Source organism: Ictalurus furcatus, chromosome 1 (assembly GCF_023375685.1).
Source record: "Ictalurus furcatus strain D&B chromosome 1, Billie_1.0, whole genome shotgun sequence".
NCBI lineage: Eukaryota > Metazoa > Chordata > Actinopteri > Siluriformes > Ictaluridae > Ictalurus > Ictalurus furcatus.
This window is the reverse complement of record NC_071255.1, coordinates 4272653-4299926: the sequence shown is the minus strand read 5'-3', so window position 1 is coordinate 4299926 and position 27274 is coordinate 4272653. Positions and strand designations below refer to the sequence as shown.

The window sequence follows — 27274 nt, the reverse complement described above, 5'->3', positions numbered from 1 at the left end:
CACTAGTATTGGCCTTCATTGACTTCAAGATTGCATTTGACTCCATTAATAGAGAGGCCAGACTTGATGATCTTTGATGTAACCACTGGAGTCTCGAAACAGCAGTTTGCTATGTGCCTATATAGCATTAACTTTATAAATGAAATTGCTCTGCTAGTGTGGCATCTCTGACCTTCTGCAGATGTGCCGGTATCATCGTCACGACAAGCATATAAGGCACGGGCAGATGGAATGTTGGCAGTCTAGTGCTGACTGGATTCTGTTTTTTGCTTTGCAATTTGCTATTTGTTATTGTAGTTGTCTTCCGGTATGTGAACTTTAGCTTGTTTATGAACTCTAGATTAGCCTGTCCCATTTGGTGTTGGTTTGCTGGATTTGTATATTTCTTTTACGTAAATATTGTTGTTTATTGTCAATATTTGTGTATCTTAATCCAAATCAGTGGATATAGGCCTTGGCTAGCCGTTTGTGTTAGGCATGGGTGCTGCTGTGTGGTTTTGGCTAGTCAGAGAGAAAGGGAAACTGACTGTCGTTTTTTTTTTATATTTTATTTTTTATAAAGGAAAGACAGTCTCTTTTGAGCAGATAGTTTATGTGGGTGATTGTTACTTTGGCCTTAGCCGGTCTGATACAATATAGTGGATGTACCAACTCCCTGATATTACAGCCTACATCAGCTATTTGTCTTAATTTGGCACAGATACTTGTGTAATCATTATATGCTGAGTAAACGACCAGAAAGGCAATGTAATTAAATCTGGGTGAGAGACAAAAAGTCAGCTTACAAAACAATCAGTGTAAATCATGAATTAGACAGACATTGTTAGTGTAGACAGTGCTTCTGGGGAAGACAGAGTCAGTCATAGCCAGTGTGGCAGCACGAGGGTGTAAATAAAAAGGACCGGAAAAATAGCACGTTAACGTAATCAGACTTTGACTATATTAATGGAAAAAAACCCAAAAAATAAAGAACACCACACCTCAATATGTCGACTACGCCACCCCGGGGGCCTGCTACCGGGGAATAGCCCTTTAATCTAAGAGCCACAGAGCTCACAGGTTCGTTACACACATGATGCACTTCCACAAACATGGGATCACACGTTAATAAATCTCTTTTCTTTAAATAAAACAGGGCGCTCATTCACACCTGATTCCCACTAAATCCAATTGATTGAAAACACCTGACTCTGTTTTCACCTTCATATTAACTGCTAATCATAGAGGTTCACATACTTTTGCCACTCACGGATATGTCATATTGGATTCCACATTTTCCACAATGAATAATTGATCAAGTATTATATTTTTGTCTCATTTTTAAAGTTGTATTTTTTTTATCCACTTTTAGGACTTCTATGAAAATAGGATGATGTTTAAGGTCCTTTTTATCCAGAATTCTAGAAAATTTTAAAGGGTTCACAAGCTTTCAAGCACCACCACAGTTTAACTGGGTTCTCTTTGTCTATTTTCAGGACTGACGATGTTTTACATCATATTTATGCAGATTATGTATTCATTATAGTCCATAATGCTTAAGAAGAAACTTTTTTGACTTGGATTAGTGAAAAAAGATGGAATGCTGTATGAGAAGCAAATTTGACAAAATGCTTAATACCAAAATGTTCCTGATTGCGCATCTGATTTGTTGAAAGTTATTCAACTTTCTATCTTTAAATATGACTAAATAGAATAATAATTATACTAATAATTAGGGATGATAACATTAACTCTGCTTTACACAGTCCCATTGTTGATTATTTACGTATAACAGCAAATTGCTAAGTTTTTTATTCTTTACTTAATGCATATGGACTATTAGAATTGAATAAAAAATTTTATGTATGTTCTAAGATCTGAGGAGAACATTTTATCCTGCCATGACTCTATTCAAGAGTGACTGGAAAAGCAGGCTGTGTAGGCTGTGAGGCTTTGTTGTGATTTCCTGAGGTGGGGCTTTGTTTTACTGACAGAACTTTAAACGCCATCTATATGATAACAAAATGAACAAAACGTACATGAAAGAAACATTAAATTAACAAACATATATACAGTGGGCTTAGAAAGTATTCGGACCCCTTCGGCTTTTTGCACATTTATGTTGTGTTTATTTTCAAATTGATTAGATTTATCTAATTTGTCTGGGATTTTTTTATTGTTTTTGTTTTTTTACAGACTCGAAGCAACAGTTACAGCTTTGAGTCTTCTTGGATAATTCTCCGCAAGCTTTGCACATGCTTTTTTCCCCTATTTTTCCGGCAGATCCTCTCAAGCTCAGCCACAGATATCCCATGGGGTTCAAGTCTGGGCTGGGCCACTCCAAGACATTTGGAGCCAATTCTGTGAAAACCAATTTTGGTTTCATCAGACCACAGAATCTTTTTCTTAATGCTTTTAGATTGCATTAAAAGCCTGCCACACACATTTATCCATTTGGCTTTTTGGCTTCCATTTAGCATGACTTCCTGATTGTTTAAGTATTTCTGAGATGGTTGTCCTTCTCGCAATTTCTACCATCTCTGTGGAGGACCTCTGAACCTCCCTGACCAAGGTTCTTTTGTAACTGGTGCAAAGTGGAAGTGAAATGAGAAGTGGCATCTCCGAAGACTGAGTGTAACAAACAATAAATAGACTATACAAAAAATATACAATGGGTATAAGGTAAGGATGGAGTGTAAGATGACACAAACAAGAGCATACAAATAATACACATATGAAAAAGTATGTACAGTATGTATCTCTATTTGCAGGCACATAGCATATGTATTCACAATAAAGTGTCCAGTGCATGTGTAAATACGTCGTATGTCACCTGTATGAGTTACTATGTCCGGTTGCTGTTTGTGGGTGCATTGGGGTTAGGAGCTGGAGTAGTGTTCATGAATTCATGGTTGATGGCTAGGGGAACAAGGCTTGTTCCTCAAGTCACCTTGGCCATTTGGTCCTATCTATTGTTGGGGTATGTGGGATGCTTGAAGATCTTTGCTGGTTTGGACCTTCACCACCTGCTGTAGACAGTGTAGACATGGTGATCCATTCAGCAGACCTCACCACCGTCTGCAGGGCTTTTTGGTCTTCAGCAGTGGTCTGTAGTTCCCGTACTAGGCAGTGATGTTCCCAGTGATGTGTTATGTGTCATGATGTGTCATAACCTGATATGTTATTTGTCATCAGCCCCATAGCAGATATTTACTGAGAAGCACATTACATGGATATTCAATTATTAAATCAGTGGTTAAAATCGGTGCACAAGAGAAACAGGATTGAGTTCAGTGCATAGTTTAAGGATTTACGTAAGAGGCACAGTTCTTAGTGTACTCAGGTCGCATTTCTTTCCCTGAACATTCCCTTCCAGTTTTCTCCTGCCTTTTTATTAGTTTGTAGCAAGTCAACCCCAGCACTGCAGATCCAGGTTTTGAGCATCATGCGTATTGTCCGTGCAGCCTTTGTATATATTATTAGTAAGCTGTTTACATTTGATTGTTTAAGCCCAGCAGGAATTGTGAAGGCCATTAAAAGCTTAATATTTTGACATTTTGGGCTTGACCCTCCCCCCCCCCCCCCGCCCCCCAGGAGTGTATATGTAGGTGTATAGGTGTATATATATAATTGTAACCTAGGGGGAATGAGTTGATGAGAATTTCAGGAGTGTAGGCCCTACCGGGTGATTAAAACAATGTTTACACTTGTGTGTTAGGCTCTATTCACGTGGCAATATTACTTCTTTGGTTCAAAGTCAATATGGAAGCCATTTTACCAATAAGCAACAACAGTACTAGAAAGAAAAGAAACAGTAAAGAAAAATGCTGCCAGTAAGTGCGTTTTATCTTGTGGCCTGAACATATTTACTCATAATTGGCTATATATATATATATATATATATATATATATATATATATATATATATATATATATATATATATATGCGTAACTGGCTCAAAGTATTACTGAGAATTTGTATGAGTAAGATGAAATATAAAGCTGCCAAGATCCCGGTTCAGAGTACAATAGAGAGTCCTACTGTAGATACACAGTTATACAAGTTGTGGCAGAAGTGTTAGAAGAAGACAATGGGTTTCATGCTGGATATGAATGAATTTATGTGTAAAAATTTGGTATTCATGAAAATCCCATAAATTCGGAAACATAACTTTCATCTCCTGCTCCAGAGTGTGTGTAAATCTAAATTTATGCATAAAAACTAACTAAGTAACCAATGTAAACTTCGATTGATTGACATTTGTGATGAGTTACTGCATTTTTATATATGGATTATTTCAAATACACACAAAAATGAAATATTTTATAGACCCGTCGTTTCATATAGGCCTAAATGGCATTAAAGAAATGTTACACACACACACACACACACACACACACACACACACACACACACACATATATATATATATATATATATATATATATATATATATATATATATATATATATATATATATATATGTAAAACAGTTGGGACACTGTGTAAAATGTAAATACACACAGAATGCAATGATTTGCAGATCTCATAAACCCGTATGTTATTCACAGTAGAACACAGAATACATATCAAATGTTTAAACTGAGGAAATGTACCGTTTTAAGGGGGAAATAAGGTAATTTTTAACTTGATGGCCACAACACGTCTCAAAAAAGTTGGGACCGGTGCAACAAAAGGCTGGAAAAGTAAGTATTACTAAAAAGAAACAGCTGGAGGTTAATTGGCAACAGGTCAGTAACATGATTGGGTATAAAAAATGTATCTTAGAGAGGCAGAGTCTTTCAGAAGTAAAGATTGGCAGAGGTTCACCAATCTGTGAAGTTGATTTTTTATTTAAGTCAGTACAAAAAAATTGCATTTTAGATTCCCAAACATTAGTTTTCTAGCACAAAATGAAATGTTACAGAGAAATGTTTGTATGTCAGTAAAGAAAGCAGCATATTACGTAAGGGACCACCTTTCAGACAAAAAACACAATGAAGGCTGCTGGGTTTTGCTGCAAAATTAAGAAGGAAGTGCGACAGTCAAAGTCTCCAGAAGAACTGTAGCTGGTTCTGCAAGATGCTCAATAAAACTTACAGCTCATTTCCTTATAAAACTGCACACACTGTATCGGAGACTACTCTCTTTTATTTTTTTGTCACACCAAATATTGACTTTGTTTCATTTACTTTTATTTACTGCTCTTTGCTGTATTTTTTTGAATGTAGAAACATTTAATTTTATTATTTTGAAGGCATTTTTGCTCTACAGCATTTCTTTGCATTTGCCTAAAACTTTTGCACAGTACTGTATATATTATAAATACATATTATAGAATCTATTTAAGGACAGCTAAGGCTAGTTGTTCAATTAAGATGAATTTCAATGTATAAAAGGAGGATGTGCTGTCTACAAGCTGAGGTGGTGTAAATAGCAGAACTGACATTACTGGAAGAGTTAGCACGTGATACGCTTATGAGACGACCAATATTTACAGATAAGGGCTCTTCAATCAGTTTGGAATCAGTATGACTCTTGCTTGTTTGGATGGAAATCCTACAACCACACTCCCACAACCACATGCAGGTAAGTTTGAAAATCCCTGCTGTAGAATTCACCTGTCGCATCCCTGCCACGCCACCAGAGCGCCACATCCCCCAATTTATAGGACACGTTTTCTCTTTATTGGCAATTCCTGTTCACAGACAGTATAAAGCTCATTCATACTCATTCATATTGTGAAGGTTTACCAATATTGCTTAACGTGTAAGTTCTGAGACGTTCATTGTGTACACCTTATTTTGTTTCTGATCGTTGCCTAATATTTTTTTACCATGAAATATTAAACTCTGAGCTGCACTGGCCCGCATGTCCAAAAGATTACACGTTTCACTTTTGGTCCATAATTGTGTCAACTTTCAACAGATCAATTCATGCAGAATTCATGCACATGTTGCATGTGTGTCTCATTTAACCCAACAATAAAATTACAGGCAGCAGTCACAGAATGATGGAAAATGTAGTTGCTGTGGATGCTTACTTACTGGAAGCCTGCAGGAAAAGGGAACTAAACTACTGTATTGCTTGTACAGGCTGTTTACACGGGCTGTTATTGTGGCAGCTTCACTGGGTATTTGTATATGTGAATATATAAGCAGTAATAAATTTTGTGATGCATCAATGTGATCATATCAGCATACAAACTTCCGGGTTTGTAGGGAAAGCAGCCTAGAAACTCAGTCGTGCTTTTTTAATACATGCATTTTTGTCAAAGGCTGTCTACCACAGATATTTTTTATGCTGCGTTATTGTGCTGTTTATGAGAAAACAGTGGACTTGTTATTACATATCATTTTGTTTGTTTCAGTGGATTAGGCAGACTGACAAATACTTAGCCACAATAACATGTACAACATAACAGCCTGTACAATCCGTACAGTAGTTTATTTCTCTTTTCCTGCAGGCTTGGAGTGTAGGCTGGTTTCTGTTAGTTTAAAAGAAAGCAGACATTTTGAAAGAAAAAGTAGGCATTATAATAATGTATTACTGAAATTAAATCTAGAACAACCTAGTTCAAATAAGTCTACACCTGCTGTCCAGTTGGAGAAAGAAATGCAAATACAGTAAATATACTGTAAAAAGCCTATACCAACCCTTGTTAAAATGGCAGGTTTTTGTGATGCAAAACAAAACAAAAAAAAAAAACATTAAACCAAGATAAATAATGTCAGAACATTTCTACCTTTATTGTGAAATTGTAAGCTATTAAAATGGAAAAAAAAAAAAAATAAGAATCTTTTTAGGGACAAAAAAAGACAAAGAAAAAATATGCAATAACCTGTTGCATAAGTGTGTACACCGTTCTGAGTTGAAGCTAGGGCTGCAACTAACGATTATTCTCATAATCGATTAGTTGGCCGATTATTTTTCGATTAATCGGATGGGGAGGAGACTTCCAGTACCATTTTTTCATTTATTTAAAATAAAATCCACAAACTGAGTGTTACAAATATAAACTTAAGACTAAACCTTTACACAACTGTTCGTCCAATTCTATAAAACTGAAAAGAACCAAATAAACACATCAGAATATATATTATTAATTTAGGACTGTAGTTTAATTCCGTGCTTTTTTTGCATCTATGAAAAGTAAATTTAAAATAAATCCATCAGTGAACGACCGTCAGCTCAGCTAACGTGATATTTGTGAATGCACGCGAATAACCAAATGGATTACTTTTAAAACATCTCATTGGTTAGCACGTTTGCCTCACACCTCCAGGGTCCGGGGTTCGATTCCCGCCGGGGCCATGTGTGTGCGGAGTTTGCATGTTCTCCCCGTGCTGCGGGGGTTTTCTCCGGGTACTCCGGTTTCCTCCCCCAGTCCAAAGACATGCATGGTAGGCTGATAGGCGTGTCTAAAGTGTCCGTAGTGTATGAATGGGTGTGTGAGTGTGTATGTGATTGTGCCCTGCAATGGATTGGCACCCTGTCCAGGGTGTACCCCGCCTTGTGCCCGATTGGCTCCAGGTTCCCCCGCGACCATGAAGAAGGAGTAAGCGGTAGAAGATGGATGGATGGATATATTATATTATTTAAACATTTTTAAAACTTTCCAGCGGACCCCCTGCAATTACACCACTGACCACTAGGGTGTAATTGCACTACTGCACAGTGCGTGTTTTCGGAACAGAAGTAACGTAATGAGTAAATGTACCGTGCGCAGACCAACTAATCGATATTGAGATTCGTTGACAACGATTTTCATAATCGATTATTGTCGATTTTATCGATTAGTTGTTGCAGCTCTAGTTGAAGCACCTTGGCATTCAATCTTTTTGGGTAAGAGTTTTCTCTGTTTGGCATATTCTTACAAAAGCATTCTGTATATATGTTTATAGCTGCTATAATGTAAATGATAACAGGAACTAGCTTGTCACACACACATTATACAACATTAAACATAACTACACGTCATTAAAAAGTATGTTCTTTAATCAATTAACTATTCTAATCATTAGCAGATTGCTGTAGTATAAGAAGAATAAAATTCTTTGGTAGGTACATTTATAGGAAAATAATTGACGGGGGTGGTGACAGTAGCTCCAGTTCACGTCAGGGCAACACAGCAGTGAGTGTTGTATATCTTACATAACTCAGTGTTCATTGTTGTTCACTCTTAACAAGTTAGAGTCTAGCTTCCTATACATTTCATTAAGTCTTTTTGTCTTTCATTTGTCCTAATTGCACATTGTAGCCGATGTGAAGTGAATTACTGTTACCAACTGATTGTCTAGCTGGTAGACAATCAGTTGGTAACAGTAATTCACTTCACATCGGCTACAATGTGCAATTAGGACAAGTGAAAGACGAGAAGACTTGATGAAATGTAATAATACTAATGTAATGCGATTATATATCCTTAAAGAGCTGTATTTAGATTCAGTAGATTATGCTTAAAATGAGCTCATCGGTCTGTATGTGGAGAATCAGTATGAAATGGAGAACTAAACATATAAAGTATGCATAATCTAAACAAAAATGCATTTCAACTGCTGCACTTTTGCCTAGTTTTGGCTACACAATCTTTGTGCTGAAAAGTTTTGGGGAATGTGAGGACATAGCACTCCTCCTCTCTGAGAACTCACTGATGATTGTTGTGCACTGACCAAAGCAAACAGGAAACCACTCTTTCAGGATCTTGAGAACTAAATTCCTGAATTTCTGTCCCACAAAGGCGTAGATTATGGGGTTGAGGCAGCAGTGACTGAACGCTATGGTTTCCACCCACTGCATAGCCATGCTCAGGTCCTGATGCCACTGACAGGTGTTCATGTAGCCCAAGTGATGCAGGAACTTCAGGAAGATGACAATATTGTAGGGCGCCCAGAAGAGGAAAAAAACAGTGACTAAGACAAAGATGAGCTTGACAGCTTTGTGTTTCTTCTGAGATTTCATCGCCATTAAGACGGGGATGATACGCGAGTAGCAGAACACCATCACTGAGAGAGGAATAATCAAGCCTAGGACATTCAGCTCAATGTAAGAGAATGACTTCCATGCTGTTCCTTGTGGGTATTCCCCCCTGCATGTCCATTCCCCTGATATATTATTCGCTTTGGAGAAAATGATGGTTGGCAGAGAGGTTCCCAAGCTAAGTGCCCACATAAACAAAACCAGCATTACGCTAGCTCTGACAGACCGGTGCTTAGAGATGTGGGAGGTATGGACATGAACAGTAATGGCGTAGCGATGTATGGTCATAAGGATCATGAAGAAGATACTTCCATAGAATCCCAGCATGTAGAGCGCTGTCACTGCATGACACATGAAGCTCCCGAAGGTCCACTCAGAGATGGCAGCGTAGTGAGCCCAGAAAGGCAATGAGATCAGGAAGAGGAGGTCTGAAAGGGCCAGGTTGAAGAGGCACACATCTGTCATATTTAACCTTTTGTGGTACTTGGCAAGGACACACAACACCAGGCCATTGCCAACGAATCCCACAATGAAGACAATGCTGTAGAGGGAAGGAAGGATGACTTGGCTGAAAGACGTTATATTGTCAATGTTGCAGACTTGGTTATGGTCTAAAATTAGGTTGTCGTAGTCCAAATAATTGGCTATTTATGGAAAAAAAAGCAAACAAACAAGGGCCTCATTAGCGCACATAAAACAATCATGTATACATTATTGCATGTTTATGTGTGGCTGTGCTCAAAAAAAAAAAAAGACAATTAAACCTATTGCTGGTTGGTATTTTATCAGCTGATGAACTGATCACTACAGTATTTGTTTGCAGCTATAGCGAAGGTATATTTTCAGCAATCTACTCTAAACAATGTAAACCAGTGTAAAAGAAATTTTACACACATTTTACTTATTGGAATAATGACCATTGATAGCTACAAACAATTCCTAGATTTAAGACTTATACAGAATGGAAAAATGCCACTTACTTGTCATGTTGGGATATATCATGGTTGTGACTCCTGAGTCCAGCAGCGACTGTAAAAGCTGACTGTGTAAGCTACAATAAAACAAGGCTGAGCTGCGAGGTGGAGCTAAATCCTCCTGACCGAACAGTCATGCAAATACAAACATTCACAACTTATATAAGTAATGTAGTCAGAGTCCACAAATAAGAACTGTACCATCTTAAATTTTATTACTGTTCTGATGATATGTATTACATTCAAATGGTATTAACATGCATTAATGACAGACACCTGAAATCAACACAACAGGGCGCTTTCATTTAATAAGAAACACTTTTCACAGACATTAAATAGTTAAATCGATCATGTAACAGGATTGACTGTAGTGCCTCGTCTAAGGATTTACTTAGACTAAAAGTTATTGAATTGTTCATAATGATTCATCATATTACCACAAACCCATTGAAGTTGGGTTTTTTTTGTTGTTGTTTGTTTGTTTGTTTGTTGTAAGATTTTGGTGAGGCCATCAACATTGTTGGGAAGGTTAGTACATTATGAAAAGAAAACACAAGACAAGGATTTAATGTTCATCTTGCTTAAAGGCAGGTATGGGTAGAAATCCACCACTACAAGGTATGACGTAGTCAGATATTTAAGAAAACTTTATTTAAAACAAACATATAGCCATAAGATCAAGAAGACTAACTCAAACCAATCAAACGGACAAATGCTTTTTCCCCCGATTTTTTATTTATTTGTTTTCATTGTGACTTTGCTAGAAATGGAAGCTTTTCGGTGTTCTTTGTCAGTTGATTAATCTTTGAATCTTTAAAACTTTATTTCCGATCTGTGGTATCATCTATTGTTACATTTAAGCGCTGTCAAAACACTTTCCTTCTGTTTTCAATCCTTTTTTTTCCTCTCACAAACTGAATCTTGTGCAAATGACTAAGTCTTTAGTGCTTAGTGGTGAACCCATGTTTAATAATAGTGATGAAAAATACATTTCCAGCTTGATGGCTGTTCCTGAAGGTGAAATTACCTTTGAGAATGCCTAGTCATGGAATATTATAAGAAAGCAGCTCACTACAGATCAGATACCAAAATATTCCTATAGATTTTAGAATATGAGATTCAGGATTCAAGAACATTAGCATGTGCTTGCTTTTTATTTGCACCCATATTGTAATTTTTTTTTGTGTATAAAACAATACCTTACAACCTCATGAACAAAAACACCCTGTTGGTAATATATATCCCACAGCAGAAGTTTTATTCTTGGTCCATGACTGCGACAAACTTCACCAGACGAGTTCACACAGAAAGCACTTCTGAAAGGTTTTCATTAGGTGTCGCTTGCATATCCATTTTTTGTAACCAAGATTCACTGACAGATATTTGTAACCACTTTTACATTTACATTACATTTATTCACTTAGCAGACGCTTTTATCCAAAGCGACTTACAAATGAGAAAGATACAAGCAAAGCGATATCAAGCAGAGAACAATACAAGAAGTGCTACCATACGAGATCTATTAGTTGAATTCCAGTTAAAATTAGTTAAAATTACATTTTAACCACTTAAAGATTCGTACTTTACGAAAGTATTTGGGAAATGTAGTTGCTCCAATATGTAGTTGCCTACATTATTATAACTGGGAGCCTGCAGGAAAAAGAAAGTATACCCGAGAGTTTGTTATTGTGAAAGTTACTGTTACTGTGCATATACCACAATATAATGCCAATAGCATTAAATAACTTTGAGAAGTGGCGTTGTGATCTGGCACAAATTTCTGTGTTTGAAGTAAAAGCAAACTAACTCCTTTGTTAATAGACGCCCAGTTAAGTAAAAGGTTGCACAGATGCTATCAGTCACACCACAATTCTATAAATAACAACACTCTGCAACTGGTCCTGACCTGTCCAACCCAAATACGAGTCAAAGAATAATTTCTCTCTCTGATATGTGCATAAAATATTTGGCTCAGCCTGGTGACTCAAAACCTGTATGTAAAAACATGTCAAAACTTGATCCCACTGAAAGAAATGGACAAGCTGACTTGCTGGCAGGGTTTATGAAGGATTCATTTATTAATCTTCAATAAGTGCTTTATCATTGCCAGGGTCACAGTGGATCCAGAGCCTTATAATATATAACATGCCTTCAAGTATTTTATTCATTATGTAATGCAACGTGTTGGTTGTTGTTCTGTCTTTAACAGGTGACACAAAAGTTGAATATTTTCTAGTAATACAATCCACTTTGGGTTGCAATAGTAACGACACTATACACCGGTGCACTTTACAAATAGTAATACAAGTCAAATACAAAAGAGACATAATGAGATATATTAGTTACTATGATGTGATTACATATTCTCGGTAGATTATATTTTGAAAATGAACTCACTGCTCATTCAAAATGTATGAACATATAAAATATGCATAAATTATTCACTTTTACAAGCTGAAATAGGCGTTAGTGATAATATGTGATAACAATTACTGTTTTGATTTTGTCTTTGTACTGATACTTGTCCAGCGTGAGGACTTACAGCTCCGACTCTCTGAGAACTTCGTTTCAGTTGCTGTGCATCGACCAAAGCAAAGAGGAAACCACTCGTTCAGGATCTTTATAAATAAATTTCTGAATTTCTGCCCCACAAAGGCATAGATTATGGGGTTGAGGCAGCAGTGACTGAACGCTATGGTTTCCACCCACTGCATAGCCATGTGCAGGTCCTGTTCCCACTCACAGCCTGTCATGTAGCCCAATTGTTTCAGGAACATCAGGAAGATGACGATGTTGTAGGGCATCCAGAAGAGGAAGAAAACAGTAACCAAGACCAGCATGAGCCTGACAGCTTTGTGTTTCTTCTGAGATTTCATCGTCATTAAGATGGGGATGATGCGCGAGTAGCAGAACAGCATCACTGAGAGAGGAATGATCAAACCGAGGATGTTCAGTTCAATGTAAGTGAAGGAGTCCCACGCTGATCCTTTAGGATTTTCCACCTTGCATGTACTACCAACTGATTCATTCTTCACTTTGGAGAAAATGATGGTTGGCAGAGAAGCTCCCAAGCTAAGTGCCCATATAAACAAAGCCAGGGCTATGCCAGCTCTGACAGACCGGTGTTTGGAGAAGAGGGAGGTGTAAGTGTGGACAATGACAGCGTAGCGGTCAACGGTCATGAGAATCATAAAGAAGATACTTCCATAGAATCCCAGCATGTAGAGCGCTGTTACTGCATGACACATGAAGCTCCCGAAAGTCCACTCAGAGATGGCAACGTAGTGAGCCCAGAAAGGCAATGAGATCAGGAAGAGGAGGTCTGAAATAGCCAGGTTGAAGAGACACAGATCTGACATGTTGGACTTTTTGTGATATTTGACCAGAACACACACCACCAGGCCATTTCCAATGAATCCCACAACGAAGACGATGCTGTAAAGGGTAGGTAGGAAGACTCGGCTGAAGGCCTTTAATTTGATATTACTGCAGACTGAGTACTTGTCGTTCTGTATGTTTTGGTAATCAGAGTAGTTCTCAGCTGTTAATAAAAACAAATAATAAAAACATGGTCTCATTAAGACAAATTGCATGAAAAATTACAGTGTAAAATTTTTTGAAGTGAAATCAAGTTTTAAAAAGCAGCAAAAAGGCTAATGTTGGATTTTCTGTGTGGCCGCTCTAAAAGAACTGTTAAACCTGTTGTTAGTCTGGCCTAATTAATAGCTGATGAACACACTGGTGAAGAGATGACATTTTTTGTTTTGTTTTGTTTTGGGTTTTTTTCTTTTTTGTCTTTAATTTATTTATTCATTTTCATATGGTTCATTTACATGTGATTCATTTACATGTGATTCATTTACATGTGATTCATTTACGTATGATTCATTTACATGTGATACATTTTCATGTGATTCATTTACGTATGAAGAGATGACAGTTTAAGGATTTTATTACTGTTCTGGAGGACCATCTATTGCATGCAGTTGGTATCGTCTATTATTATGGGATGAAATTCATCTCAAAATGATTAATAAATGCATGAACAATTATAAATGGACAGACAAACGCCTTACAATTTAAGTCTGCGAAATTCAGAATTAAATGCACGTGCAGCGATTTGTAGATATAGAATAGACACATATTTGTGAATAGAAATGTCCTATTTTTGTATTAATGTATCATAATTTGTGCATGCAACAAGCAAGATGTATATATCCAAATATATATATACACGAATATCCCCCCGATCCACACACAACATGGATAGTACATACGTACGAACGAACGTAACACTTTTTGTTCTGTGGAAAAGTACTTAGGGTTCTAAAGCATTTTTCTTTTTTCACACTAATTTGAGAAATGTCTGGTACAAATATTTGGTCTTGTTTTATGTATAAAACATGTACTTTTTTTCATTATTTAACCGGAAATAAGATAAGAGAAATGTTAGAACGTATTCAATTGTTCATTATAATGTATAATTTATAGATTTTATTTATTTATTTGATAGAGCATTGTAGGGAGTACGGCTCAGGCTCTAGTTACAGCCATCTCTTTAAAGCTTGGTTCACTCTGGCAGAGGTATCATTGATGGTGTTGTAAGGGTGAACTAGGAGTATTGGTGTTGAGAGAGGCACATGGAGGCCTGACAGGTGTAGAAACAGGTGTGTTGTGATTGGCTGACACTCCCTAGAGATGGCTGTTACTAGAGCCTGATCCATACGCTCTAGAACAGGGGTCTCCAAACTTTTTGTGAGCGAGGGCTCCCTGAAGGGATAAAATAGTCTAGAGGGCTATAAAAATATTATATATATATATATATATATATATATATATATATATATATATATATATATATATATATATATATATATATATATTTTTTTTTTTTTTTACTTTCAATGAACAACATTATGTCAAAGGGATAATGAAATATCTTGATATCCTGGCATAAAAAAAATAATGTTAATGATTAATAATAGTAATAATAACACCAATAGCACCAATACTACTATTAATAATAACACCACTAATAACAACAATGACAACAACAACAACAACAATAATAATAATAATAATAATAATAATAATAATAATAATAATATGACTAGTAATAATAATAAAGATTTTTTTTATTAAACAATCAATTCTGGAAAATAATCCAAGAATTTGTATTGAAATTTTGGGATTTGCTCCCAGAGTTGAACTGATTGGTGAACCATCAACCATAATTAACGTCATGAGAAACGTACTTTACGTACATTAACAATAGCATGCGTAAACTTCTAAATATTGATGTTTTAATGATATTTGAAATGCTAACACGTTTTCATAAAAAAATATATATATATTTTTTTGGAAGTATAAATAAAAAATTTAAAAAACGAAAAATCTGTCGTTAAAAATGAGCCTATTTATAGAACGCGCTTGGCGTGCAAGTCACAGATTACATGCGGGCTACCAAGTGTGATTTTTCAATAAAAAATTCGAAGTATGTCAATTATACGTTATAATCAACTCAATTTAATACAGAAATAGAAATAACGTAGTCTTGCCAAAATACATTTAAGTAAACTTTTAACTTGAGGCAAATTTAAAAGTAATTTTTTTTAAAAAATCGATAAATTACACTTTATAATTGACAATCGAAAACGTTCTAACATTTCACTTCTCTTATTTCTGGTTAAATAATGAAAAAAGTATATGCTTTATACATAAAACTAGTACAAATATTTGTACCAGATATTTGTAAAAATTAATGTGAAAAAAAAGTATTTTTCCACAAACTTAAGAAAACAAAATGTGTTAGGTTGTGCCCCGCTCTCTCCCCTAGCACCACCGACTCTGTAAGGCTAAGACTGCGATCTACAGTAGTAGTAGCTGTTTTCTTAGGTGTAGATTGGGAGATATTCGTGTGTGGATTGTGCAAGGCATACCGCAGAAAAAAGTCTAGAAATCCATATTAAACGAGCAGGATCGATGTCGATGAATGCACGTGTGTCTCCTGATCCACAAGTGAATTCCACATCTTACTTGTTGCATGCACAAATTATGATCCGTTCTAATACAAAATAGGACGTTTGTATTCACAAATGTGTCTTTATTTGTACAAATCGCTGCACATTCATTTAATTCTGAGTTTCAAAGACACAAATTACAAGGTGTTTGTACAAGTTCATGGATAATTGTTCATGCATTGATTAATAATCTACTCGAAACAGCATAGAAGGATACAAATGTCAAACAATGTATACAGTCAGTAAGGTATAAAGACTAAATAAAAAAATTATAAACTACCTTTTCAGAGAGACAAAGAACCCAGTGACAGTTTGTACAGGCACGAGAGAGTTTAGACATGCTTTACTGATTGGAGAAACAATAACGGAACTGAAGGACTAAAAGTTCCACCTACTTGACACATTGCTGTACATCGTAGCCATGTCTCAGCCTTCCGAGAGTAACTGTGAAACAAGCTGTGAAGGTTGTTACATATCAAAAGGCTGAGCTGTGATTTCATAAGGTGGGGCTTTTGTCTTGTTGCCAGAACAGTTATTTTCCATCTATGTGAGAAGAAATGAGATACATGCTAATCTAAAACATTAATACATACATATGTGCCATCGTTGGAGTTTACAAATAATGCTATATAAATAGAGGACATTTTCTTAATTTGATGTTTTGGTTTTTTATTATATTTCCAGTACAAGGAGGAAGAAGAATTGACTGGTTTAAAGATTGACTTCAAGGCACAGGAGATAGGGTTTTCAAGTAATAAAAGAATAATGTCATTCAGTTCTCAGACATGCTTCATCATATTACTACAACGCTGCTAAGGTGATATGGAGGTTATTTTGTTAATAAGGTGCGGCCACGGTTAATATACTGAGGTCTATTTTGTGATCTATTTTGTGCCCTCTAAATACTTAATGACAACTATTGTATTGTAAAATGAGTGACCAAGAATTCAGTTGAAATAATTATGGCCAGAGGAAGCTAAACATGGAGATGACTGATAATACTACACTTTATTTCAATGTTTGCTCACTGGAGAATTTTCAAACTGAATAGACATTTTCATCCATTCCTACCAAATAATTGTTTGATAATATACAGTGCCCTCCACTAATATTTACACCCTTGGTAAATACAAGCTAAAATATAAGAAGGCTGTGAAAAATTTTCTTTATTGTTTAACCTTTTGATCTTTTGTTCAGAAAATTCACAAAAATTTATTTTAAATTAGAAAGTTTGAGTTAAATTTTTGTTATATTTAAGTGTATTTGGCTTAAAGAAATTGATTTATCAACTTAAACATTTTGAGGTCATTAGTTTCCTCAAATGTTTTGAGTTAAATGAACTATCCAGTTTTACAGTGTTGTGAAAGCCTCACTGTGTACATGCAGATGCCATATGCTAGTATTAAATATCTTTGTGATGTAATGATGTGATGATATCAGCACTTCTGGCACGAACTTAGCTGTACAGGTTTCAATTTAGAAACTCGCTCATAATGCATGTATAATCTAAAGAACACATAGATGCTATCAGCCATATCGGATTTATAGTCACTGAACGACTTCCTTCTCAGACATTCGATAAACTGTTTGTCCGTTGAGACTAAACTGGCATGTAAAAACAAGTGCAAACATGTTGATACCCAAAAGACATGTACAAGCTGCTTTACTGTCAGCATGTTAAGAGGAGGAATTCATTCATCCTTTTGAAGTGCATTATCCATGTCAGGGTCACAGTGGACCCAGAGCCTTCTTTTCCTAAAACAGCACACTTTTATGTGCTGTATTATATATTATATAATACAGTGTTCATTGTTCTCTCTTAACAAGTAAAACAGCATGACATTTTACATTATCAATATCAGAAAATAATCAACAAATAGTACGTAACAACAGTATTAGTAACTTTACTTCACATTGCTTACACTGTCCAAACAGTATGACAACTGAAATACTGACAAAAGAGACATAATAAGACTTAATAGTTCATTAAACGTGATAATGCTTACAATATTGAATTTGACTTTGAGCTGGAAATCACTGAGGTGTGTGAGAACCTAATGGTCCTCCTCTCTGAGAACTCAGTTGTCATGCAATGCCCAAAGCAAAGAGGAAACCATTCTTTCAGGATCTTTAGAAATAAATTTCTGAATTTTTGCCCTACAAAGGCGTAGATTATGGGGTTGAGGCAGCAGTGACTGAACGCTATGGTTTCCACCCACTGCATAGCCATGCTCAGGTCCTGATGCCACTGACAGGTGCTCATGTAGCCCAAGTGATGCAGGAACATCAGGAAGATGACGATGTTGTAGGGCGTCCAGAAGAGGAAGAAAACAATGACTAAGACCAGCATGAGCTTGACAGCTTTGTGTTTCTTCTGAGATTTCATCGTCATTAAGATGGGGATGATATGTGAGTAGCAGAACACCATCACTGAGAGAGGAATGATCAAGCCGAGGATGTTCAGCTCAATGTAAGAGAATGGCTTCCACACTGATCCTTCAGGATATTCCTCTTTGCATGTCCATCCATAAGATTCATTCTTCACTTGAGAGAAAATGATGTTTGGCAGAGAAGCTCCCAAGCTAAGTGCCCATATAAACAAAGCCAGGGCTATGCCAGCTCTGACAGACCGGTGCTTGGAGGAGAGGGAGGTGTAAGTGTGGACAATGACAGTGTAGCGGTCAATGGTCATGAGGATCATGAAGAAGATACTTCCATAGAATCCCAGCATGTAGAGCGCTGTCACTGCATGACACATGAAGCCCCCGAAGGTCCACTCAGAGATGGCAACGTAGTGAGCCCAAAAAGGCAATGAGATCAGGAAGAGGAGGTCTGAAATAGCCAGGTTGAAGAGACACAGATCTGACATGTTGGAACTTTTGTGGTACTTGACCAGGACACACAGCACCAGGCCATTGCCAATTAACCCCAAGATGAAGACGATGCTGTAAAGGGTAGGTAGGAAGACTCGGCTGAAGTCCATTATGTTGTTGTTGCAGACTGGGAAACTACAATTTGTTAGGTTGTCGTAATCAGAATTCTTTTCAGCTGTTTGGGGGGTGGGACAGAAGAAACAGTGGTCTCATCAAATGTTAAAAAGCAGAAAAAAACAGAAAAAAGGCTAATGCTGCAGTTGAAATTATAATTGGTTCACAAAAAAAAATGGTGTCTTTAAGATACTGGTGCAAATGTGATCTATCGCCAGCTATAGATATTGGCTATTTTCAGTAATCTACTCTAAACAGTGTAAAAACATTCATGTCAACCCAAGTTTTTTTTATTTTTGAGAATCTGTATTCAGATAAAATACCCAGAAACTCATCAACATAATCAGAGCTGCTCTTCAGTTAGAGAGACAACGAACCCAGTTTAAGTCATTTCTACATCTCTACAAGATCAAAAAAAAGGTTTGTATTGATGGAAACCAGGCTAATGGACAAATGCTTATCATTTCCCCATGGGTTTTTTTTTTTTTTTCCTTTATGGCTAAAATATAACTCAACTCTTTGGGGTTGTTTGTTGATGAATCGTTTCTCACACATTTCATATCGAAAAATGAAAGTCTGCATTGTAGTACAATGGTACATTTATGAACTGTCAAAACACTTTTCAGTGCTTTTGTCCATAAATTGAAGCTTGCTAAAAACAAAAACTGACTATTTAATGCTTAGTGATAATCCCATGTTTAAAAATAGTTTTCCAGCTCTCTGTCTAAGAAATTTTACACACAGTTTACTGATTGTACTAATAAGAATTAATGAGCAGAAAGTAACTTAAAATGGAAACCTACTTGTCATGTTGAAGAATGTCATGAGCCTCTCTCGTCAGCCCAAGAAAGATTGTGAAACAGACTGTGTATTCTAACAAGACGCCGTGCTTAAAAGGGAAGCTTTCGTAAGGTGGGGCTTTGTCTTGTTGCCAGAAGAGTTATTTTCAACCAAACAGAAACATGCGAATCCAAAAAAACATTTTGTAAATTTACAACATACCACAGATAGGAACTGTACAAGCCAATCTAAGCCCTGGGACGGATTAACAGTATAAATATGGATTATAGTCGAATGTTAACAGATTTTAAAGGCAGACTCCTTTAAATGATGCAGCAGCCTGCTTCATATGATATGTCTCATTCACATTCATAGTAAAATGTGTGAGACAGAAAAACCTAGTGAATTAGACTGATGTGTTCACAGGATAGCACACATGGAGATGATTAATAATCTTATACTTTATTATCTTGGAACGATGCATAAATAGATGCTGGAGTCACTGCCCTTGTGACAAGGATGTAACATTAGCCCACACCAGCTTAAGCAAATTCTCAAAGCAAATAGACTTTTTCACCTGTTCCTGCAAAATATTTCATTGGAGGCTCAAGTTATAGAATTTCATGACCACTTTTTTTTTTGGCCTCTATATATTATCTCATAGCCTCAATGTTAACTCATGGCCACAATATATTCATTTGTGGCCTCAAGATATCAACTTGTGGCTTCAATATTTTTATAATATATTGAGACCTATATTATTATCTTATAGGTCTCAATATATTATCTCATAACATCAATATATTTATTTCATGGCCTCAATATTTTATCCTGTGGGTTCACCATGTTATTACGGGTAATTTGCAGAACAAGAGGAAGTAAAAAGACTCCAAGAACACAGTACAAAGTACAATGCAGAGCAATGGTTCTATATAGACAACTATACTTGATAGAAATTCTGGTACACGATGAATATGATGACATAGAGCAGGGTTATGTGTGTGATCAGAGTCTCCAGCCAACTTTAGCTTAAAATTGATTCAATTGCTTTAAAAAGTGGAATTAGTATGACTCCTGCTTGGTTGAACTGAGGACACGATTAAAGCCTCCTGCTATAGAATTCATTTTTATCCTGTTTAAGGACAAGTATGGGTTATACTCCAGCACTACAGGGATGACATTCCTGGAGTAGTACTCGATATTTAAGAAAAAAGAATTTATATTGTTATGATATTCCAAGACGATGCCGTGCTAGTGGTAGCCAATTACAGCATCTCGAGAGCCGCTATATTTTACCTATATTAGGTTTTTCCACTTACATATTGCACTGTAAAACCGGATAAGTTCATTTAACTCAAAACATTTGAGGAAACTAATGACCTCAAAATGTTTAAATTGATAAATCAATTTCTTTCAGCCGAATACACTTATATATAACAAAAATTAATTTTAAATTACAAAGTTTGAGTTCAATTTTTGTTATATTTAAGTGTATTTGGCTTAAAGAAATTTAATTACCTTAAACATTTTGAGGTCATTAGTTTCCTCAAATGTTTTGAGTTAAATGAACTATCCAGTTTTACAGTGTTGTGAAAGCCTCACTGTGTACATGCAGATGCCATATGCTAGTATTAAATATCTTTGTGATGTAATGATGTAATGATATCAGCACTTCTGGCACGAACTTAGCTGTACAGGTTTCAATTTAGAAACTCGCTCGTAATGCATGTATAATCTAAAGAACACATAGATGCTATCAGCCATATCGGATTTATAGTCACTGAACGACTTCCTTCTCAGACATTGAATAAACTGTTTGTCCGTTGAGACAAAACTGGCATGTAAAAACATGTGCAAACACATTGATACCCAAAAGACATGTTCAAGCTGCTTTACTGTCAGCATGTTAAGAGGAGGAATTCATGGGGGGGTCCCACTCCGGCTGGGACAGGCACGCCTTTAAGATTTATTTGTTGGAACGTCAGAGGTAATCCTGTCAAGAGATGTAAGGTTTTTACATATTTGAAACGTCTTCCACTCGAACTTTAATTTGAAAGTAGGAGGGGTCGCTATTTTAATTGACAAAAGGTTACAGTTTTCGTCCACTAACATTATCGCTGATGCGAACGGTAGATATATTATAGTTGCTGGTACTCTAATGCAAAGACAGGTATTGTATACGCTCCTAACTTAGATGATTTTTTTAAATTATTTATTTATTTATTTATTTATTTATTTATTCTTTAATTATTTTATTTTTTTTATATAAATGGCATCCCTTTATTGTATACTTTATGGAGTTACAGACACTTTCCACTTAAATTTTTGTGCCTGTTCTTGGGTTTTATAACATTTATATAACCAGCGACAGTTATTGAGTAGCCATAATGAGCGGGGGGGGGGGGGGGTGTTTATTTTTTTGGGGGGGGGGTTCTTCTTCTCAATGAAATATTTGGGAAAGGGAAGGGAGGAGAGAAGAGAAAAGGTAAATGAATTACATGAAAATGAATCACATGAAAATGAATCACATGTAAATGAATCACATGAATATGAATCACATGAAATTGAATCACATGAAAATGAGTCACATGTGAATGAATCACATGTAAATGAATCATATGAAAATGAATAAATAAATAATTTTTTTTTAAAAAAGATGAGGAATTCATTCCTCCTTTTGAAGTGCATCATCCCTGTCAGGGTCACAGTGGACCCAGAGCCTTATTTTCCTAAAACAGCACACTTTTATGTGCTGTATTATATATTATATAATACAGTGTTCATTGTTCTCTCTTAACAAGTAAAACAGCATGACATTTTCCATTATCAATATCAGAAAATAATCAACAAACAGTATGTAACAACAGTATTAGTAACTTTACTTTACTGAAATACAGACAAAAGAGACATAATAAAACTTAATAGTTCATTAAACGTGATAATGCTTACAATATTGAATTTGACTTTGAGCTGGAAATCACTGAGGTGCGTGAGAACCTAATGGTCCTCCTCTCTGAGAACTCAGTTGTCATGCAATGCCCAAAGCAAAGAGGAAACCATTCTTTCAGGATCTTTAGAAATAAATTTCTGAATTTCTGCCCTACAAAGGCGTAGATTATGGGGTTGAGGCAGCAGTGACTGAACGCTATGGTTTCCACCCACTGCATAGCCATGCTCAGGTCCTGATGCCACTGACAGGTGCTCATGTAGTCCAAGTGATGCAGGAACTTCAGGAAGATGACGATGTTGTAGGGCGTCCAGAAGAGGAAGAAAACAATGACTAAGACCAGCATGAGCCTGACAGCTTTGTGTTTCTTCTGAGATTTCATCGTCATTAAGATGGGGATGATGCGCGAGTAGCAGAACACCATCACTGAGAGAGGAATGATCAAGCCGAGGATGTTCAGCTCAATGTAAGAGAATGGCTTCCATGCTGATCCTTCAGGATATTCCTCTTTGCATGTCCATCCATGTGATTCATTCTTCACTTGAGAGAAAATGATGTTTGGCAGAGAAGCTCCCAAGCTAAGTGCCCATATAAACAAAGCCAGGGCTATGCTAGCTCTGACAGACCGGTGCTTGGAGAAGAGGGAGGTGTAGGTGTGGACAATGACAGTGTAGCGGTCAATGGTCATGAGGATCATGAAGAAGATACTTCCATAGAATCCCAGCATGTAGAGCGCTGTCACTGCATGACACATGAAGCCCCCGAAGGTCCACTCAGAGATGGCAGCGTAGTGAGCCCAAAAAGGCAATGAGATCAGGAAGAGGAGGTCTGAAATAGCCAGGTTGAAGAGACACAGATCTGACATGTTGGACCTTTTGTGGTACTTGACCAGGACACACAGCACCAGGCCATTGCCAATTAACCCTACAATGAATACGATGCTGTAGAGGGAAGGGAGGAAGGTTTGGCTGAATGCCAATACGTTGGTATTATTGCAGGGTGAGAAGTCATGCAGTGATCTGTTGTAATCATCCTTAGCTGTTTATGGAGGGGGGGGGGAAACGTCTTATTATGACATGTTGCATGAGAAAATTACAGTGTAATAATGTATACAAAAGCAAGTAAGCAAGCTAACTGTTTTAAAAGCAATAAGAAGTAAGAAGCAATGGAAGACAATGCTGTAAAGGGTAGGTAGGAAGACTTGGCTGAAGTCCATTATGTTGTTGTTTTTGCAGACTTGGAAACTACAATTTGTTAGGTTGTAGTAATCAGAATACTCCTTAGCTGTTTGGGGGGGACAGAAGAAACAGTGGTCTCATCAAATGTTAAAAAGCAGAAAAAAAAAACAGAAAAAAGGCTAATGCTACAGTTGAAATTATAATTGGTTCACAAAAAAAATGGTGTCTTTAAGATACTGGTGCAAATGTGATCTATCACCAGCTATAGATATTGGCTATTTTCAGTAATCTACTCTAAACAGTGTAAAAACATTCATGTCAACCCAAGTTTTTTTATTTTTGAGAATCTGTATTCAGATAAAATACCCAGAAACTCATCAACATAATCAGAGCTGCTCTTCAGTTAGAGAGACAACGAACCCAGTTTAAGTCATCTCTACATCTCTACAAGATCAAAAAAAAGGTTTGTATTGATGGAAATCAGGCTAATGGACAAATGCTTATCATTTCCCCATGGGTTTTTGTTTTTTTTTTCTTTATGGCTAAAATAGAACTCAACTCTTTGGGGTTGTTTGTTGATCAATCATTTCTCACACATTTCATATCGAAAAGAAAGTCTGCATTGTAGTACAATGGTACACTTATGAACTGTCAAAACACTTTTCAGTGCTTTTGTCCATAAATTGAAGCTTGCTAAAAACAAAAACTGACTATTTAATGCTTAGTGATAATCCCATGTTTAAAAATAGTTTTCCAGCTCTCTGTCTAAGAAATTTTACACACAGTTTACTGATTGTACTAATAAGAATTAATGAGCAGAAAGTAACTTAAAATGGAAACCTACTTGTCATGTTGAAGAATGTCATGAGCATCTCTCGTCAGCCCAAGAAAGATTGTGAAACAGACTGTGTATTCTAACAAGACGCCGTGCTTAAAAGGGAAGCTTTCGTAAGGTGGGGCTTTGTCTTGCTGCCAGAAGAGTTATTTTCAACCAAACAGAAACATGCGAATCCAAAAAAACATTTTGTAAATTTACAACATACCACAGATAGGAACTGTACAAGCCAATCTAAGCCCTGGGACGGATTAACAGTATAAATATGGATTATAGTCGAATGTTAACAGATTTTAAAGGCAGACTCCTTTAAATGATGCAGCAGCCTGCTTCATATGATATGTCTCATTCACATTCATAGTAAAATGTGTGAGACAGAAAAACCTAGTGAATTAGACTGATGTGTTCACAGGATAGCACACATGGAGATGATTAATAATCTTATACTTTATTATCTTGGAACGATGCATAAATAGATGCTTGAGTCACTGCCCTTGTGACAAGGATGTAACATTAGCCCACACCAGCTTAAGCAATTCTCAAAGCAAATAGACTTTTTCACCTGTTCCTGCAAAATATTTCATCGGAGGCTCAAGTTATAGAATTTCATGACCACTACCTTTTTTTTTTTTTTTTTTTGGCCTCTATATATTATCTCATAGCCTCAATGTTAACTCATGGCCACAATATATTCATTTGTGGCCTCAAGATATCGACTTGTGGCTTCAATATTTTTATAATATATTGAGACCTATATTATTATCTTATAGGTCTCAATATATTATCTCATAACATCAATATATTTATTTCATGGCCTCAATATTTTATCCTGTGTGTTCACCATGTTATTACGGGTAATTTGCAGAACAAGAGGAAGTAAAAAGACTCCAAGAACACAGTACAAAGTACAATACAGAGCAATGGTTCTATATAGACAACTATACTTGATAGAAATTCTGGTACACGATGAATATGATGACATAGAGCAGGGTTATGTGTGTGATCAGAGTCTCCAGCCAACTTTAGATTAAAATTGATTCAATTGCTTTAAAAAGTGGAATTAGTATGACTCCTGCTTGGTTGAACTGAGGACATGATTAAAGCCTCCTGCTATAGAATTCATTTTTATCCTGTTTAAGGACAAGTATGGGTTATACTCCAGCACTACAGGGATGACATTCCTGGAGTAGTACTCGATATTTAAGAAAAAAGAATTTATATTGTTATGATATTCCAAGACGATGCCGTGCTAGTGGTAGCCAATTACAGCATCTCGAGAGCCGCTATATCTTACCTATATTAGGTTTTTCCACTTACATATTGCACTGTAAAACCAGATAAGTTCATTTAACTCAAAACATTTGAGGAAACTAATGACCTCAAAATGTTTAAATTGATAAATCAATTTCTTTAAGCCAAATACACTTATATATAACAAAAATTAATTTTAAATTACAAAGTTTGAGTTCAATTTTTGTTATATTTAAGTGTATTTGGCTTAAAGAAATTTAATTACCTTAAACATTTTGAGGTCATTAGTTTCCTCAAATGTTTTGAGTTAAATGAACTATCCAGTTTTACAGTGTTGTGAAAGCCTCACTGTGTACATGCAGATGCCATATGCTAGTATTAAATATCTTTGTGATGTAATGATGTGATGATATCAGCACTTCTGGCACGAACTTAGCTGTACAGGTTTCAATTTAGAAACTCGCTCGTAATGCATGTATAATCTAAAGAACACATAGATGCTATCAGCCATATCGGATTTATAGTCACTGAACGACTTCCTTCTCAGACATTGAATAAACTGTTTGTCCGTTGAGACTAAACTGGAATGTAAAAACATGTGCAAACACGTTGATACCCAAAAGACATGTTCAAGCTGCTTTACTGTCAGCATGTTAAGAGGAGGAATTCATGGGGGGGTCCCACTCCGGCTGGGACAGGCACGCCTTTAAGATTTATTTGTTGGAACGTCAGAGGTAATCCTGTCAAGAGATGTAAGGTTTTTACATATTTGAAACGTCTTCCACTCGAACTTTAATTTGAAAGTAGGAGGGGTCGCTATTTTAATTGACAAAAGGTTACAGTTTTCGTCCACTAACGTTATCGCTGATGCGAACGGTAGATATATTATAGTTGCTGGTACTCTAATGCAAAGACAGGTATTGTATACGCTCCTAACTTAGATGATTTTTTATTATTATTTATTTATTTATTTATTCATTCATTTATTTATTTATTTATTCTTTAATTATTTTATTTTTTATATATAAATGGCATCCCTTTATTGTATACTTTATGGAGTTACAGACACTTTCCACTTAAATTTTTGTGCCTGTTCTTGGGTTTTATAATATTTATATAACCAGCGACAGTTATTGAGTAGCCATAATGAGCGGGGGGGGGGGGGGGGTGTTTATTTTTTGGGGGGGGTTCTTCTTCTCAATGAAATATTTGGGAAAGGGAAGGGAGGACAGAAGAGAAAAGGTAAATGAATTACATGAAAATGAATCACATGAAAATGAATCACATGTAAATGAATCACATGAATATGAATCACATGAAAATGAATCACATGTAAATGAATC

At 36.2% G+C, this 27274-nt stretch overlaps 4 protein-coding genes across 5 annotated transcripts; all 4 read right to left on the bottom strand.

The window, feature by feature from the left end:
* Window positions 1-8329: 8329 nt before the first annotated feature.
* Window positions 8330-9946, bottom strand: LOC128615962 (C-C chemokine receptor type 5-like). Its single transcript, XM_053638388.1, has 2 exons — window positions 9940-9946; window positions 8330-9603 (listed from the first exon to the last, which is right to left on the bottom strand). Exons 1-2 carry the CDS (start codon window positions 9944-9946, stop codon window positions 8561-8563), a joined length of 1050 nt encoding a protein of 349 aa, XP_053494363.1. The 3' UTR covers window positions 8330-8560.
* Window positions 9947-10655: 709 nt separating this feature from the next.
* Window positions 10656-17948, bottom strand: LOC128605438 (C-C chemokine receptor type 5-like). Its single transcript, XM_053620872.1, has 2 exons — window positions 16349-17948; window positions 10656-13474 (listed from the first exon to the last, which is right to left on the bottom strand). Exons 1-2 carry the CDS (start codon window positions 16374-16376, stop codon window positions 12423-12425), a joined length of 1080 nt encoding a protein of 359 aa, XP_053476847.1. The 5' UTR covers window positions 16377-17948; the 3' UTR covers window positions 10656-12422.
* LOC128605447 (C-C chemokine receptor type 5-like) lies at window positions 17948-20089 on the bottom strand. The gene is made up of 2 exons (XM_053620883.1): window positions 19744-20089; window positions 17948-19001 (listed from the first exon to the last, which is right to left on the bottom strand). The coding sequence occupies exons 1-2, from the start codon at window positions 19763-19765 to the stop codon at window positions 17956-17958; spliced, it is 1068 nt and encodes a 355-aa protein (XP_053476858.1). The 5' UTR covers window positions 19766-20089; the 3' UTR covers window positions 17948-17955.
* A 2310-nt stretch (window positions 20090-22399) lies between these two features.
* LOC128605426 (C-C chemokine receptor type 5-like) lies at window positions 22400-26061 on the bottom strand. Of its 2 annotated transcripts, none has more exons than XM_053620838.1 (2): window positions 24690-26061; window positions 22400-23705 (listed from the first exon to the last, which is right to left on the bottom strand). In XM_053620838.1, exons 1-2 carry the CDS (start codon window positions 24715-24717, stop codon window positions 22666-22668), a joined length of 1068 nt encoding a protein of 355 aa, XP_053476813.1. In that variant the 5' UTR covers window positions 24718-26061; the 3' UTR covers window positions 22400-22665. The 2 variants fall into 2 exon arrangements, 1 of the variants encoding a protein (XP_053476813.1); XR_008385550.1 differs by having other exon boundaries at window positions 23653-23951; window positions 24690-24739.
* Window positions 26062-27274: the final 1213 nt, after the last annotated feature.